Source organism: Eubalaena glacialis, chromosome 9, assembly GCF_028564815.1.
Source record: "Eubalaena glacialis isolate mEubGla1 chromosome 9, mEubGla1.1.hap2.+ XY, whole genome shotgun sequence".
Classification (NCBI taxonomy): domain Eukaryota; kingdom Metazoa; phylum Chordata; class Mammalia; order Artiodactyla; family Balaenidae; genus Eubalaena; species Eubalaena glacialis.
The window spans coordinates 22,397,159-22,413,961 of NC_083724.1; the positions used below are offsets into that span (position 1 = coordinate 22,397,159).

At 35.2% G+C, this 16,803-nt stretch overlaps 1 protein-coding gene across 7 annotated transcripts in view; it reads left to right on the plus strand.

Moving 5' to 3' along the window:
* The window catches only part of PTBP3 (polypyrimidine tract binding protein 3), a 100,146-nt gene that overhangs the window by 33,504 nt on the left and 49,839 nt on the right, over nucleotides 1-16,803 (plus strand). For 5 of the 7 annotated variants that reach the window (XM_061200102.1, XM_061200099.1, XM_061200101.1 and 2 more), the window contains one exon: nucleotides 14,359-14,528. The exons of the other annotated variants lie outside the window; for them this stretch is intronic. In XM_061200102.1, the coding sequence (XP_061056085.1) occupies nucleotides 14,359-14,528 (170 nt within the window). The remainder of the gene's footprint in view (nucleotides 1-14,358; nucleotides 14,529-16,803) is intronic. 7 annotated transcript variants of the gene reach the window in all.

The window sequence follows — 16,803 nt, forward strand, 5'->3', positions numbered from 1 at the left end:
AGATTTTTATATATTGATTTGAGGTTCCTCTGGGGATATCCAGATGGAAGTGTGAGATAGGTAGTGGGTTCTGGTCTCAACATCATAAAGAGAAATTTGGAAGTCAATATCATATACACTTAACAACTGAAGCCATGAGAGTGGAGAGTCTCAGAAAAGGTGAGATTTTTATCCAGATGTTTTGGTGTTATAGGGAGTTAGGGAATGAGTAGACCTCACTTTCCAGACCCTGAGTTACATGATGTTTGGGAGAGTGAACAGCCTTTATGTGAAGACCCTATAAGAGAAGTGAACCAGGTTCAGTTAAGACAAAAGATGTAAAGAAAATCCAGTGAAGAGATTAAGAATGTTTGGGAATTGGTCAGCCATGGTACATTGCTCTAGAAGACTAAATGGAAGGATTTTGTAGGCAGGACAGCAGCAGGGGGTTTGTTCATGTGGAAGTGTGAACAGGGTACTTAGAGCAGGAGATTAAAGCGGCTTTCTCAAAATTGACCTGGCATCAGAATCACCCGGAGGGCTTGTTAAAGCACAGTTGCAGAGTCCATCCTCAGAATTTCTAATTCAGTAGATCTGGAGTGGGTCCTGAGAATTTGCATTTCCACAAGTTCGCAGGTAATGATGACGCTGCCATTTGAGGAACCACACTTTAAGAGAACCTGCTGAATGAAGGAAATGCTAGAAATCTGAAGTTCCTAAATCTGATTATCCTCTTGATCTGGTAGGCTTTTAAGAAAATTTCGGCCCTTACTCCTAGAGTTAACAGTACATCTAGGGTGGGACCCATGTGTTTGTTCTTTTTTTAATAAATTTATTTATTTTTTAATTTATTTTTGGGTGCATTGGGTCTTCGTTGCTGCGCGTGGGTTTCTCTAGTTGCAGCGAGCGGGGTTAGTTGCGGTGCACGGGCTTCTCATTGTGGTGGCCTCTCCTGCTGCAGAGTACGGGCTCTAGACACGTGGGCTTCAGCAGTTGTGGCACTCAGGCTCAGTAGTTGTAGCTCACGGGCTCCAGAGCGCAGGCTCAGTTGTGGCGCATGGGCTTAGCTGCTCCGCAGCGTGTGGGATCTTCCTGGATCAGGGCTCGAACCCGTGTCCCCTGCATTGGCAGGAGGATTCTTAACCACTGTGCCACCAGGGAAGCCCTTGTTCTTATTTTTAAAACTGAGGTCAGTTTGTTTGGTCGTGTTTACAAACTACTGGGATGGATGACCAGAAAGAATGACATCCTGGTTGATTGATTACTTAGGAAAAGAAGTATGAGCTGTGAGTTTAGCTGGCATCAGTAGTCTGCTGTGTTTTGGTTTTATGTTTTCAATTTCTTCTTGTATCCCATTCCATTCTAGGTTCAGTGTTTTTCTTCTTAAAGCACATCCTCTTTAGTAACTATTTCAGCAAAACTCTATAAATGGTAACCTCTTAGACTGACTAAAAATGTCTATTTTGATATTACTGTTGAATGGTAGTAAGCTATTTAGAATTCCAGGTTGACAGTTATTTTCTCTCAGTACTTTGAAGGTACTGTTTTATTATTCTTTTGGCATCTGTTGTTGAGAAGTCTTTTGTCAGTCTAGCTTATTATTTTGTAGATAGTATTAGTTCTCTGTAGTTGTTTTAACATTTTTCTCTTTAATTTTGTTCTGTGGTTTCTCTAGCTGTGTCTAGGTGTGGATCACTAGTTCTCAACCCTGGATGTTCACTAAAATAGCTTGGGAAGCTTTGAAGAAAATACAGATAACTTGACCTATTCCACACCGATTCCAAAATTACAGGAGGGGGAAGGGGGACCTAGGCACTGTTTTTAATTTGTTTCTAAAGTTTCTTAGGTGATACATGTAAGGTGCAGCCAGGGTTGAAGACCATTGCTGCAGACTTACTTTCATTTATTCTGTCTAGGAGTGACCCTACTTTCCAAAGAATTGTTTCCTTTTGGAACTCCAGTTAGATATGTATAGGACCACCTCATTTAGTCCTGCAATTGTTTTAACCTCTTACATTTATTGTCACCTTTTTCTCATTAAGGTCCTGTATTTTGGGTAATTTCCTTGAAATGGTTTTCTGATTCACTCATTATTTGTTCAGCTTTGTCTAATATGCTGTTTAATCCTTCTATTGAGTAATTGATTTCAAGGCATATGTTTTTCATTTTTCTCTGTTTTGATTCATTTTTAAAGATCTAGTTTTGTTATTTAGAAAAACGATATCGTGTTCTTTTCTTATGGTTTCTATTGCTTTTTTCCCCTAATTTTTTAATTATTTAAAACAAAATTTTTATAGTCTCAGATTTTACAATTATGGAGTTCTTGGGGGTGCTAATATTACTGGGTTTTGTGTCTGCTAGTATTTGCTTATGGTATATTATTTTTCCTTGATTCATAATTTTTGGTTGTGAGGTAATCTTTAGCTGAATTATTTTTTTCTTCTGTGAGAATCTTCAGGGAAGTTTTGTGTTTGCTCTGCTAGACTTGCTAGGGTATCACCAGCCCCTAACATGTCCTAATGTATATGTTAATTTATTGCTTTGGGGATTCCTACCAGAAAGGAAGAGAAAATTAAAAATCCAGACATTTACATTCAAATCCATGAATAGAGATAGACTTCCTTGTTAAATACCTGTGATACATGGAAAATTTCTAATTTTAGTTTGCCTTTTATGAGGGGATGGCCTGCTGAAGGGTTTGCCTGTTGATACCTAAAAACTTTTCTTTTTTTAGGTCACCTATACATTAAAAATACTTCTGTAATATTTGATTCAGTATTTGCAATTCTCTAAAAGCTTCAAAAACTAAAGATTTTGGTACTCCATTTCTTGACTTCTTTGAATAAATATTTCTAATTGATTTTAAACAAATTGTGTCAGAAAGTTTTTAGGGCTCGTTTATAAACAAGTTAAATCCCTTTGTAAGTTACTTAAGTAGTTCTTCAAAGACATAAATAATTTAAAAAATCACATTGATAATGCATAGCTAAAAGAAAGCCATGTAGTGTGTTGAAAGATCTTTTTTGTATTCAGTATAGTCTTCATCACAAAATTTTTGTAGTTCAGTTAATCTAAATGTGGATTTTAAAATATTTGTAAAATTTGATGACTATAATTTTTCTATCTGTAGAATATTGCTTGTTTGGTAACAAGTTATGTGTGCACCAAATTGATTGCAGATACATGTCTACTTCATGGGACTGTCAGAACACTGTTTTTGCCATGACATCTTGCTGCACCAAAATTTATATTTGTATTATTACCCCAAAGAAGTTTTATTTTTAGCTGAGTTTTTTAAACTGAATTTCCATTAGTGTCACACATTTCACTTTTGATAGAATGACTTCCCAAAAACTTTCCTTTGATTCCGTTGAAAGTATTTAATATTATACCATTATTGGGTAATAACTGATTTTCTAATGTTAGCAGATGATGATAAAACTGATATAATTTAACTGTTTGCAAAGTTCTGTTAGTGGTGTCAACATATTAACACCTGACACTTTATTGTTTACACATGGAGAAGAAACTTTGCAAGTTAAATTAATTCAGAATTACAGATTTATGGATTTACTCTAAGATATAAAATGGAATGATTATAAACAGAATTGTATTTCATGTGTAACTGGCCTGTAATTCCCACATTTTCCACAGACTGGCAGCCTGGCAGCCAAATGAATAGCATAGGTAGCAGGTTGAATACTGATGGAAGGAGTTAGGAGCTATCCTTAGCTACTTGTGTCCCACTGCATTTCTTCTCTTTTTTTAAAAATTTTAAAGAATTTCTTTTCAAATTGTTTTCTTTTTTTTTTTTCTTTGGCTGTGTTGGGTCTTCGTTGCTGCATGCAGGTTTTCTCTAGCTGTGGCAAGCAGAGGCTACTCTTCATTGCGGTGTGCGGGCTTCTCATTGCAGGGGATTCTCTTGTTGCAGAGCACGGGCTCTAGGCGCACAGGCTTCAGTAAGTGCAGCATGCGGGCTCAGTAGTTGCCGCGCGCGGGCTTTAGGGCATGTGGGCTTCAGTAGTTGTGGCGCGCGGGCTCAGTAGTTGTGGCCCGCGGGCTCTAGAGTGCAGGCTCAGTAGTTGTGGCTCATGGGCTTAGCTGCTCTGTGCCATGTGGGATCTTCCCAGACCAGGGCTCGAACCCATGTCCCCTGCATTGGCAGGCGGATTCTTAACCACTGCGCCACCAGGGAAGTCCCCACTGCCACTGCATTTCTTTTCTTTTTTCTTCCTTCCTTCCTTCCTTCCTTCCTTCCTTCCTTCCTTCCTTCCTCCCTCCCTCCCTCCCTTCCTTCCTCCCTCCCTCCCTTCCTCCCTCCCTCCCTCCCTCCCTTCTTTCCTTCTTTCCCTTTTAAATCAAAGACTCTGTGTGTTGTCTGTGAAAAAGTCATGAAGAGATTCCGTCTCACTGGTTAACATTGGTTAGCATTCAGATTTAATCACTGTACATGTGGTTTATAAACTACTAGAGGAGACCATGGCAAAAACTGGAAGTTAAAAAAATCAGTTGGATCTACTAAGCCTATTCTAGCTTATTTCAATGCAACTGTTAATAATTTTTTTCAAAGAGAAGATGTTAAACTGTACAGGTTGCTAGAACAATGATGCCAAATTGTGACTGTCCCAGGCAAACTGGTCGTTCTGCTTAGATATTAATATTCCTTAAGAATGTCTCTTAGCCTATAATGGACATATGAACTTTAAATTATTTTGTGTAGTTCTAAAACAGCCCCTCATTCCCCATTCTTTCCCCACAAAATCTTAGGGATTCTGAAATGTTGATCTTTTTGTATAATTATTTTTCCATCTGGGAATATGGCATGTGAGTCCATGGTTTTAGGTCTTATTTTATGTCCTTTGGTAATTATGAAAATGTTTTATACTTTTCTACATAAATCATATGCTTTTCCTCCTAAATTTAATCTTAGGAATTATGGCAGAGACTGTTTGTTGGGTACCCCAATACTTTCTATTTTCTTTAGCAACAGAGCTCTAATTTTTATCTGGGCACATTGCCACCCAGATTAAATGACTGCTTTTCCAGTCTTCCTTATAACTAGGTGTGGTCATGTGATTTTAAGTGCTGTCTAATGAGATATAAGTGGAAGTGTTACTTCTGGGGCATCTCTGCATGTTTTTTTCCTCTTTCATCTTGCTGCCTGTAGGAGTTCTAGCTTCCATCTGTGAGAAAAGTGCTCCAGAAACCTGCCCTTGAATCTATTGGTGAATATTAAGCCACACATGCCTTACCAGTAGGGGTGGTATATCAGCTCTAGCATAAAGGCTATTCTAAACCCACCCTAACAAGACTTAAAAACAAGCTCCAAAACAATTACCTGATCTTAAAGTAACTTAACTTTTTTCCAGAAAGGAGACTGGCACTTTAAAGGAATAAAACAATTCCAGTGCTCACAGTGTTGAGCATTCAATCAAAAATTGCAACCCATAGCTAGGAGAAAAATCAGTCAACAGAAACACACCTAGAAAATAACAGATGATGAAGTTAGCAGATTTGTACTTTGGAACAGTTATTAAAGTATGTGAAAGGATTTAAAGGAAAATATCAACATAACAGGGAGAAAATGAAAGCTAAAAATCAAATAGAACTTCTAGAGATAAAATTATAATATCTAAAAAAAAAACATGGCATGGCTGTAACAGCACTAATATTCTGTAAAAGAAATGATAGTGAATTTAAAGACAGCAATAGAAACTAAAGCACATAGACCAAAAAAAAAAAAAAAAAAAGACTGAAAAAGAAATGAACAGAGCCTTAATAACCTGTAGAACAAAATTAAGTGGTCTAAACATATGTATAATTGAAGTTCCAGAAAGAAAGTTGGGGGTGGGGAAACAAATATATCTGAAGAAATAATGACTGAAAATACTCCAGATATGGTGGAAACTGTAAAGCCACATATCCAAGAAGTTCGGTGAACCACAGGCAGGATAAACACAGTGAAAACCACACCAAATCTCCTCATAATCAAATTGCTGAAAACCAGGAATGCAGAACAAATCTTAAAAGTAGCCAGAGGAAAAAAGTCACATTTATTCAGAGAAACAAAGATAAGAGTAATGAGAGAGTGCTTGCCTGAAACTGTGCAAACCAGAAGACAATGGAACAACATCTTTAAAGTGCTGAAGATAAATACAATGAAACTGAAATTCTATATCCAGTTAAAATATTTTTCAAAAATAAAGTTAAAATAAAGCCTTCTTTGAGGCACACAAGAGCTGAGAGCATTTGTTAGTAACAGACTTACATTTTATGAAATGGAAAAGGAAATTCCTCAGACTTGAGGAAAATGATACCAGGTGGGAACTTGGGTCTACACAAAGTGGTAAATATGTGGATATGTGACTTTTCTTTCTCATTTTTTTGGTTAATTTAAAAGATAATTGAGGGATTCTGGGAAGATGGTAGAGTAAGAAGCACCAGGAGTCTGTCTTTCTACCTAGACAACAATTGTACTGGCAGAATCTGTCTATAGCTAATTTGGAACTCTGGAGTCTTTTGAAGGCTTGCAAGTTCCAGGGGAAGACTTGGAGGGTAAATTGTGGTTAATTTTGGTCAATTTTAGCTCTTAGCACAGTAGCAGCTACCCAACCCTCACCCTCAGTCACATGGCAGGCAACTGTGTGGTTCCAGAGCAGCTTACAAATAGGAGCCAGGGTAGGCAAAAAGGACCTTGTCCTTCAACTTCAAGGGGTCTGTGCTCTGATTGCTGATTGCTTCTTCTGATCATGCAGGTACAGACAAAGAGGTAGGCAGCCATTGTTCTTGCATCTCCCTCTATTGTTGCAAGCCAGCACGCCCTACTCCCAATATATGTGACTTCCAGAGCATATAAAGGGCTGGTGCTTTACACACCCTCCTCCCCTTCATTTTCCCTTTTTTTCCCCTTTTGGGAGCCAAATATTGAAGACTAGGACATTAAAAAACAGCTGCATCTACAGGGAAAATTAGAATGTGATAGTGCGTGCCCAGGAAAAGGCTCAGAAGACACCTGAGAAGAACTTAAATTTACACCTCAAGCTGATCCTTGGCGTAAACACAGTCTAAAACAATCAGAAACAATAAAAACAATAATACAAATGAGAAAACCCTTAGAAAGGGGAAGAATCTGATTTCCAGAGTTACCACATTCCCAAATTTGATGAAAAACATGAATATAAACATCCAAGAAGCTTAATGAACTCCAAGTAAGATGAATTCAATGAGACCCACACTGAGACAGCTTTATAATCAAACTTTGAAAAGTCAGACAAAGAGAGAATCCTGAAAGTATCAAGAGAGAATCAACTTATCACATACAAGGGATCCTCAATAAGAATATGACCAGATATCTCTTCGGGAACTTTGGACAGAAGTCAGTGGGCCAATATATTCAAAGTGCTAAAAGAATAAAACTGTCAACCAAGTATCCTATGTTTGGTAAATTTTTCTTTCAAAAGTGAGAGAGAAATTCCCAGATGAGCAAAAACTGAAGGATTTTATTACCACTAGATCTGCCTTGCAAGAAATATTCAAAGGAGTCCTTTAGGGTGAAATGAAAGGACACCAGACAGTAGCTCAAAGCCATATGAAGAAATAAAGATCTCAGTGAAGGCCCTTATAAAAGCCAGTATTATTCTAACAATGGTTTGTTATCTACTTTTTGTTTTCTGCAGATTTAAGGGGCTAATACATTTTTTAAAAATTATTAATCTAAAAGCTACCAAGTGACTTGGTTTGTAACTCCACATTTTGTTTTCTAAATAATTTAGGAGACTCATGCATTAAAAGAATTGTTAGTTTGTGTTTCTGGGCACACATTGTATAAAGATGTAATTTTGTGATAATAACGGAAAGGGGTGGGGACAGAGCTGTAAAGGAGCAGAGTTTTTGTATGTTATTGAAGTTAAGCTGGTCTAAATTCAAATTAAAGTGTTATAACTTTAGGATGTTAAATGTAATCCCCATGGTAACCACAAAGAAAATAGCTATATGATATGCACGAAAGGAAATAAGAAAGAATACTTAGAGTAGTCAGAATCTTAGAGACAGAGAATAGAATGGTGGTTGCTAGGGGCTCGAAGAAGGGAGGAATAGGGAACTACTTTTTAATGGGTATAGAGTTTCTGTTTTACAAGGTGAAAAGTGCTATGGAGATAGATGGTGGTGATAGTTACACATTATGAATGTGTTTAACACCACTGAATTCTACGTTTAAAAATAGTTAAGATAGCGAATTTTATGTTATGTGTGTTATACCACAGTAAAAAATTATTTGAAAAAAAAGTATAGAATGCTCTCTATGGAAAGCTCCATAAGACACAATAAGTGAATAAAATAAGATACAAAAAGAAAAAAAGGTAATTGACTATTTAAAGCAAGATAATATTAATATATTTGGGGAGTTATAGCATATGTGAAAAGTATAATATATGATAGTAACACAAAGGATATGATAAGGGAAATAGACATATACTTTGAAAAGTTCTTACATAATACCTAGGTGTTATAATATTATTTTAAGGTAGACTGGGGTAAGTTAAAGATATGAATTGTCAATTTAACCCCAGAGCAGTCGCTTAAAAAAAAGTAAACAAAAAAAGTAAAGATTATAATTAAAAAGCAGATATTATCTGCCATTTATGTGCATGTTTTATGTGTGACATATTATGTTTTCTTGATAAATTGATCCCTTTATCATTATGAAATGTCTCTCTTTATCCCTGGTGATATTCCTTTTCCTGAAGTCTACTTTGTCTGATATTAGTACAGCCAGTCCAGCTTTCTTGTGATTAGTGTTTACATATTTATGTTTTTTCATCCTTTTACTTTTAACCTGGATTTTATATTTTAAATGGGTTTCTTATTCACACCTTATAATTGTTTTGCTTTTATCCAGACCATAATCTCTGCCTTTCAATTGGAATCTTTATGCCAGTTTCACTTAATATAATTATTGATGTAGTTGGGTTTAAGTCTTTTTTTTTTTTTTTTTTTTTTGGCCATGCGGTATGCAGGATCTTAGTTCCCCAGCCAGGGATCGTATCCGCACCCCCCTAAGTCTTCCATCTTGCTATTTATTTCCTATTTGTCCCGTATATTTTGTTCTGTTTTTCCTTTGTTTCCTGGCTTTCTTTAGATTATTTTTTATATTCCATTTTATTTGTCATTTATTACTTTGTATTCCATTTATTTATATTTCTTGATAAATATATGTATCCTAAACATACATATATTCACCTAATTACAGAGCTTCAGAATACATAAAGTAAAACTAATAGAACTAAACAGAGAAATAGACAAATCCACAATTACAGCAGGAGATTTCAACACTCCTCTCTCAGTAATTGATAGTGTAGTAGATAAAAATCAATAAGGATCCAGAGCAGGCATTAGCAAACTCTGCCCTGTGGGCCAGATCCATTCCATTGCCCATGAGCTAAGATTGATTTTTACTTTTTTTTTTTTAAAAAAAACATATGTTTATGTATTTATGTATGTATGTATGTATTTCACTCTGCCTGGTCTTTGTTGCGGCATGCAGGATCTTTGTTGCAGCACACGGGATCTTTAGTTGCAGCACGCGAACTCTTAGTTGCAGCATGTGGGATCTAGTTCCCTGACCAGGGATCGAACCCAGGCCCCCTACATTGGGAGCGTGGAGTCTTAGCCTCTGGACCACCAGGGAAGTCCTGATTTTTACATTTTAAATGGTGAAAAACACAAAGAATATTTTCTGATACATGAAAATTTTCTGATACATGAAACTTATATGAAATTAAATTTCACTGTCTATATATAAAACTTTATTTGAACACAGTCATATTTATTGGCTTGGCCAAAAAGTTCGTTCAGGTTTTTCTGCAAGATGTCATCTATGGCTGCTTTCATGTTACAACTGCAGAGATGAATAGTTGGTTCAGAGCCTGTATGGCCCACAAAGTCTAAAATATTTATGTGACCCTTTAGAAGAAGTTTGTAGATCACCTAATATAGAAGTTTTCAACACTATCAACCAGCTTGACCTCATTGACATATGGAACAGTCTCCCGCACACCATCAGCATACATATTCTTTTCAAGTTCGCATGAAATGGTCAGCAAGGTAAACTGTATGCTGGGTCCTTGAGTCTCAGTAAATATGAATGCATTAAAATTATGCATTAGAGTTGTATTAGCAGTTTTAAGAAATGATCCTCAAATATGTGAGAAAAAAATCTCCAGTTGCTTGGAAAAAGAAAGTAACACTTAATCCATGGATCACATAAGAAGTCACAAGGGAAATTAGAAGATATTTTGAAGTGAATTAATATGAAAATACAACTTACTAAAATTTGTAGGGTTCAGCTAGAGCTGTTCTTAGAAGGAAATTTACAGCTTTAAATATTTTATTAGAAAAAAGTCTACAATGAATGATCTAAGCTTCTAAGTGTAGCATAAGAAGAGCAAATTAAACCCCAAGTAAATAGAAAAGAAAATATTAAATATGAAAACAAAAGTTAATGACATAGAAAATGAGGATTAATGAAACCAATAGCTGTTTTTTTAATAGATCAATAAAATTAATAAACCTCTAGGTAGGTTTATTAAAAAAAAGACAGAAATTACCAATATCAAGAACTATCCTGTAGACATTAAAAAGATTGTTATGGACTGAATGTTTGTGTACCCCCAAAATTCATATGTTTAAGCCCTAACCCCCAATGTGATGATATTTGGAGATGGGGCCTTTGAAGTGGGGCCCTCACTGGGATTAATGTCTTTATAAGAAGAGATGCCAAAGAGCTTGCTTTTTCCCTCCACCCCTGCCATGTGAGGACCATGTGAAAAGGTGGCTGTCTATAAGCCAGGAAGAATCCTCACTGGAAAGTGACCATGCTGACCCTTGATTTTGGACTTCTGGTCTCCAGAACTGTGAAAAAGTAACTTTGTATTGTTTAAGCCACTCTGTCTATCGTATTTTGTTATGGTGTCCTGAGCAGGCTAAGATAGATATCAAGTGAATATTGTGAACAATTTTAAGCCAATAAGTTTGACAGTTTAGATGAAGTGGACCAATTCCTTGAAAAACACAGGTGCAAAAGAAATAGAAAACCTAAATAGCCCTGTACTTGTTTTAAAAATCAAATTGATAATGAAAAAGTCCAGATTCAGTGGTTTTTTTGTGGCCATATGGGTTATTTGTCAAAGGTTGTCATACTCTGCATTTAAAATGCAGGTGGATTTTACTATACCTAAAGAATACCCTAATAAAGTTGAATTTTTAAAAAGATCCATATTTCTAGGATAGTTTTCTTGGTAGATCCCTTCAGTTTTGAGATGGGAATATATGAATTTTTAAAAAGCCTCTTCCACTTATCTCTTTGGAACATAATTAATATGTAGTAGGCATTCAGGATTTTTCATTATATTCAAAAAATACAAGATTTATGCAAGCTAAGTATTTTGAATGCTTAGTTTCATAATACAATTTTGGGAAAGTCTGTGGTGTATCCTTTTGTACAGGGAATAATTTGTCAAAGTTATGTATTCAGTGCATTGCAATTTTCTTGTTTCCTCTTTTATTAAATTATAATTCCATATAATTGCTTATATGCATTTTTCATTTTTAGATTGTTATATTTATCAAGTCTTTAGATATAACCTTTTTTGGGTCATCTAGATGAGTAGTTCTTAGGCTTTTAGATTACACAGAATAATAAAATTTTCAGTTAATTTTGAGCAATGTCAATTTTGCAAAGTAAGAACATCAAGAGAAAAAAATCCACTGTTGTCCACAATCATTATTTTAGCACCAAAAAAGTAGAAAGAACATACTTTCCAGGTAAAATAAGCCCTCCTAAGAAAATGAAGACATAGATTATTGATCACTTTGTACTAGGCATTGCACCTAGCATTTAAATGTTATCATATTTAATTTTCCAAATACTCATACTACATTTTCCAAATACTGTTATTATACTCATTTTATCGGAGAAGAATCTCAGGCTCAGTTATGTCAGAACAAGATGTCTGATTTCATAGCCCATGCTCTGAACATAGCGCAGGCACTTTTATAATGCAGAACAATTAACAACCTAAAATGGTGATATATTTGCATAATTCTTGATAAAAATTTGTCACCATAGGTCTTTATTTGATAGTTCAGTGCAAGCTCAAATAGCTTGTGTAGGTATTCATTTTTTCTCACACATAGTTTTACGGAGATTATGAACACCTCAGTTAAAGAAACAACCTTCTTAATGTTCATTCATTCGTTTTGGAATATTCTGGGTAAACTTACAAAAGCCTTTGGCCTTTAGTATGTTTTTCTAGTCTTTAACACTTTGTGCTGGTTAAGAACGCACAAGGTGGTGGTATTGTTGTCTAGCCATCTAGGCTTACAGGGAGGGAGGGTGCAGAAAGGCACTTCATGCTTGGCTTTCACTCCTGTCCAGGAGGTGATATTTGGCATTTAATCTAGTGACAGTATTATCATTATAATCCTCATAAACCTGCACATACTCTGAAAATTTATTGTCACTGTCAAGTTACTTACTTTTTTCTACGAATGGTAAGACACTTTGAGATTTTTGTGGTTAAGAAAATTACCTTTAAACTTAAGTTTGAATAATGCTGTTATCACTTGCTAGCTGTGTACAGAAATTATTTAATCTCTGAACCTCTGTCTCTTCATCTGTTAAAATTTATAATATTTAACTTAGTATATTTTTGTCAACTCCAGTGAAGCAGTGTAAATGAAAGCAGCGTGAAAACTAGAAACTAATGGACATTTTAGGTAGCTGGAATCCTGTCAGGGTTTTTAGAGGATAATGACATGATACATCTGTTTAGATTGATATGATGTTGGAGCTGAGTGGAAGTGGGGGAGGGGTGAAACTAGAGGAAGGGAGAGTAGAAGGGGCCAAGATCGTAGGTGAGGTGACATTGAGAGTGGAGATGAAAATGGAATCAGTCATTTTGGAGGGAAAAATCAATATTTCATGATGATTAATGAGAAAGGAGAAGGAACCTCTTGCCTCCCAGATTAATTTCCAACAAATATTTGCCGATTATTTTCCACACTCTGTCCTAGGCATTTGTTATATACAGGCACAGACCTCTAAGGACCTCTAGGAATTGATGGTATTTGGGTCCAGGTAGGATGTTGCCTGCATTCATGAACATAGAGAATTTGGGAGCAAGTGCTGGTTTTGGTATCAACCTATTTACCTGTAAGCAAGTTGAGTTCTGTGCCACAGCTATGGGTACACAATACTGCCATATAATTTTTATGTGGTCCTCATGAAATTTGTTTATTTAGGATCACACACCTGATTGTAAAGTTTCATTAGTGTTTAGAAAAATGATAATCTTAGGTGTTTGGAAAGATTATATTTTCCTCCTAATACTGCTAAGTATTTTAGTATTAAAAAAACAACACTGTAATGAAACTTTAGGCTTTCAGATAATTTGCATTCAGTCTTACTTGGTGTTATTTCTGGGAGAAAAACATTTCTGAATCTTATGTACATAAATTTGAGTACTCGTTACAGGCTTGTCAGTTCTAGTTATTGTCACTGTTAAAACATAGGCTTTAAATAAAATTTGGCTGTAAACTGGCATAATGAATTTCTTAATTTTACAGCAGTGGTTCTCAAACTTTAGCTTGCTTCAGAATCATCTGGAGAGCTTGTTAAAACACAGTTGCTGGGATGTTTCTGATTCAGTAGGTCTGAGGTGGGGCTAAAAATTTGCATTTCCAGAAAGGTGATGATGCTTATATTAAGAACTGCCTGTTATATCATAAGGAATAAGATTATCCTAGGAAACCACAATTTAGGTTCTAAAAGCACTTTAAAAAATAGATTGGTAAAAATTATATGATGCCTAAGAAATAAACTTATTTTCATAAACATGTGTCTCAAATCCAAATCCTCGTAGGGTGTGATAAATATAAAATTTTTATTACTGTCTTTCCTAAAAGTTATTATTCTTATTTGTTTAATTAGTAATAGGACAAATTAGAAAAATACCTTTAAAAATACATTAAAGATATTATAAATATTGTTCTCTATTCACAACAAATAGTTGAGTATTTAGAGGTTTTGATACCTCTAAATATGTAATTCATTTACCCAGCACTTTTCCTTGAAGTTAAAAATCAGAGTTCAATTTAAAAAAAATATAATACCTGCAGTGAAAAATCAACCCATTCATTGAAAGGTGGATGGTTTTGTTTTCCACTGTCTTCTACTCTTCTCCCATCAGCCCCATAGTTCCTGAATTTCAAAACCTGAAACTCTTGGAATATCAAATGTCAAATGTGATGATATGGTTAATGTAATATGTCAACCCAAATTAGTTTCAGTAATTTTTTAAAAAATCTTATATTTTTTAGCTAATGGGAATGACAACAAGAAATTTAAAGGAGATAGACCTCCCTGTTCGCCTTCCCGTGTTCTCCATCTTCGCAAAATTCCAAGTGATGTCACCGAAGCAGAGGTCATATCATTAGGTCTACCATTTGGCAAAGTAACTAATCTTTTGATGTTGAAAGGAAAAAGCCAGGTATGTAAGTTTGAAAGATTGACCCGCAGTTATTATCTCTGGGTGTTAGTGATAAAATGATTTTTAGGGGAATTACCTGGCAGTCCAGTGGTAAGGACTCCATACTTTCACTGCCAGGGGTGCCGGTTCAATCCCTGGTGGGGGAACTAAAATCTCACAAGCCGCAAGGTGTGGCCAAAAAAAAAAAAAAAGATTTTTTTTTCTTGAACATTTTTTTTTTCCCCTAAATTTCATTCTATTTAAATAGTTTCTAAAATAGAACTTTTTAATGACAGGAAGCAACAAACAAAAATGTTAATATAGGAAACAGGATTATCTCTTATTCATTGACTTGTTAACAAACATATTTTATATTCTTAATTACAAAATGGTTTATGAAAACATCCTGTGATTATCAGAAACGATTGGATTGATTACCATCAGAGATTGGATAATGATGTCTGATTCAGACTCCTCTATCTTTAGTAAACTATTTAACATCCCTGTTTAATGCAGATGAGGTTATTAAGAACTGGAGAAGTTAAATAATATGTCTTAGTATTTAGCCCTTGTGTTTACACATTTTTCTTAAATCTTTTGGAGATAGTGCATGCACTTGGGTCTTTTTATCACAGATGCCACTATTGAGAATAGTATGGTTTGCATGGTTTGAAAGGGCCAACATGACCGTGTCTAATGGCTGTGAAATGTCTAACTGCCATGTGTTATGTACATTTTCGTGTTTCGTGTAGTGTATCCTATGTTTTATGTCAAATAGCTCTGAGAGGCAGCAGGCAATGTCACACTTTCCTTTGTTTCTGCAGTTGGTTCTAGGTTTATATTTATCTGTAGTGCTAATTGACTGTTATGTTAATTGCTTGTCTTTTGATCATAAATCCTGTTTAGAAAATATCTTGTTAGTAATTACTTCAGCAGGAGATTCTGATGTGAGTCACTAGTAGTACTTGTAAGCATAATCTTTCCCATGGTTCTTGTAGGTGGAGTGTTGAGGACAGAGTAGGGGTTATTTTCACCAGCCTTTCTGTGGGTAGTGACTTTCGGTTTTCTCTCCAACCTACATTATGAAAATTGATCCCTTTGGATGCTTTGGGAAAACATAAATAATTCTTTTACTGGACTCCATGTGGAAAAATTTATTTTTACATACGAATTTTTTGAATTTTTAGGTTGTATATACATTTAGGAAAAAATTCCTGTGATAAGAATCATATTCCAAAGACATTGTTCAGCTTTTCCTTTGTGTGACTGATGTTAGACATTGCAGGAGTTTAGAAACATTTAGAAAGGAGTTTGCAGGAAGAGACTCTCCCCATATAATGAATATTATTAGAATACAGTTTACAAATTGTTTGTTGAAAAGATGATTAAAAACCAGATAGTTAGGAAATATTGCCATAGCTATTTTTGTTACCTTGATCATTTTTATCCACTTCTCTTAGAAATATTAGAAAAAGTGTATTATTGATACAATTGGATAGCAACTTTAAAGTGTGTCGTGGACGTCTGTACCTTTTAGATAGTATAAATGACTCGAAGTCTGTTTTATTCCTCGAAGATAGTGATTTGGATCAGGGGTTCTTCCTGCATTTTAAATTTGAGATGTTCTTATAGGTAGTTCTGAGGGCTCAGAATGCTTAGTAGATGTCTATATTTTATCTTCTTAACCATTAAGATAGGGTGATAAAACCTGCCACCTTAAAGGTCTGTAGGTATCCTATTCCCATCATAAGTTAATTGGAGTCCTGACAGCTAGGAGAAGCTTTATACAGAATAAGACATAAATACCAAGGAGCATTTTCCATCTCAGTTCTTCTTGTGTTAGTCTTCAAATAGCTAATATTAGTACAGTGATTACCAGTATCCAAAAAAGGTCACTTGAATGACCCAAAGCAATATTGACTTAATGTAGGAAGTTCTCACATTTCCCTAATTTGTACAATTGAGCCTTTGCACCTGAATGCTCTAATTGTATTCATAAATGGCTGTTTTATAAAAAGGTAAAGAAGAGCAAATCATTTTGCCTCATCTCCGTTTGAGAATTTTTTAGGAAGAAACTGAAAGCATCTATTTATAGTAGTGATGCACACGTTTATTTTTGCCGTTTTAATTATTTCTAGATTTTAGAAGAAACAAGAAGAAAACCAAAAACCACATAAAATCATTTAATCAACTGGCAATTTCCCAATCCCAAATCGTTTATTGAACCCAACTTTTTTCAAATATGTTTTCAATTACTGTCAATAATACACTTTGAAACAAGTCTTTTCATCCCCTT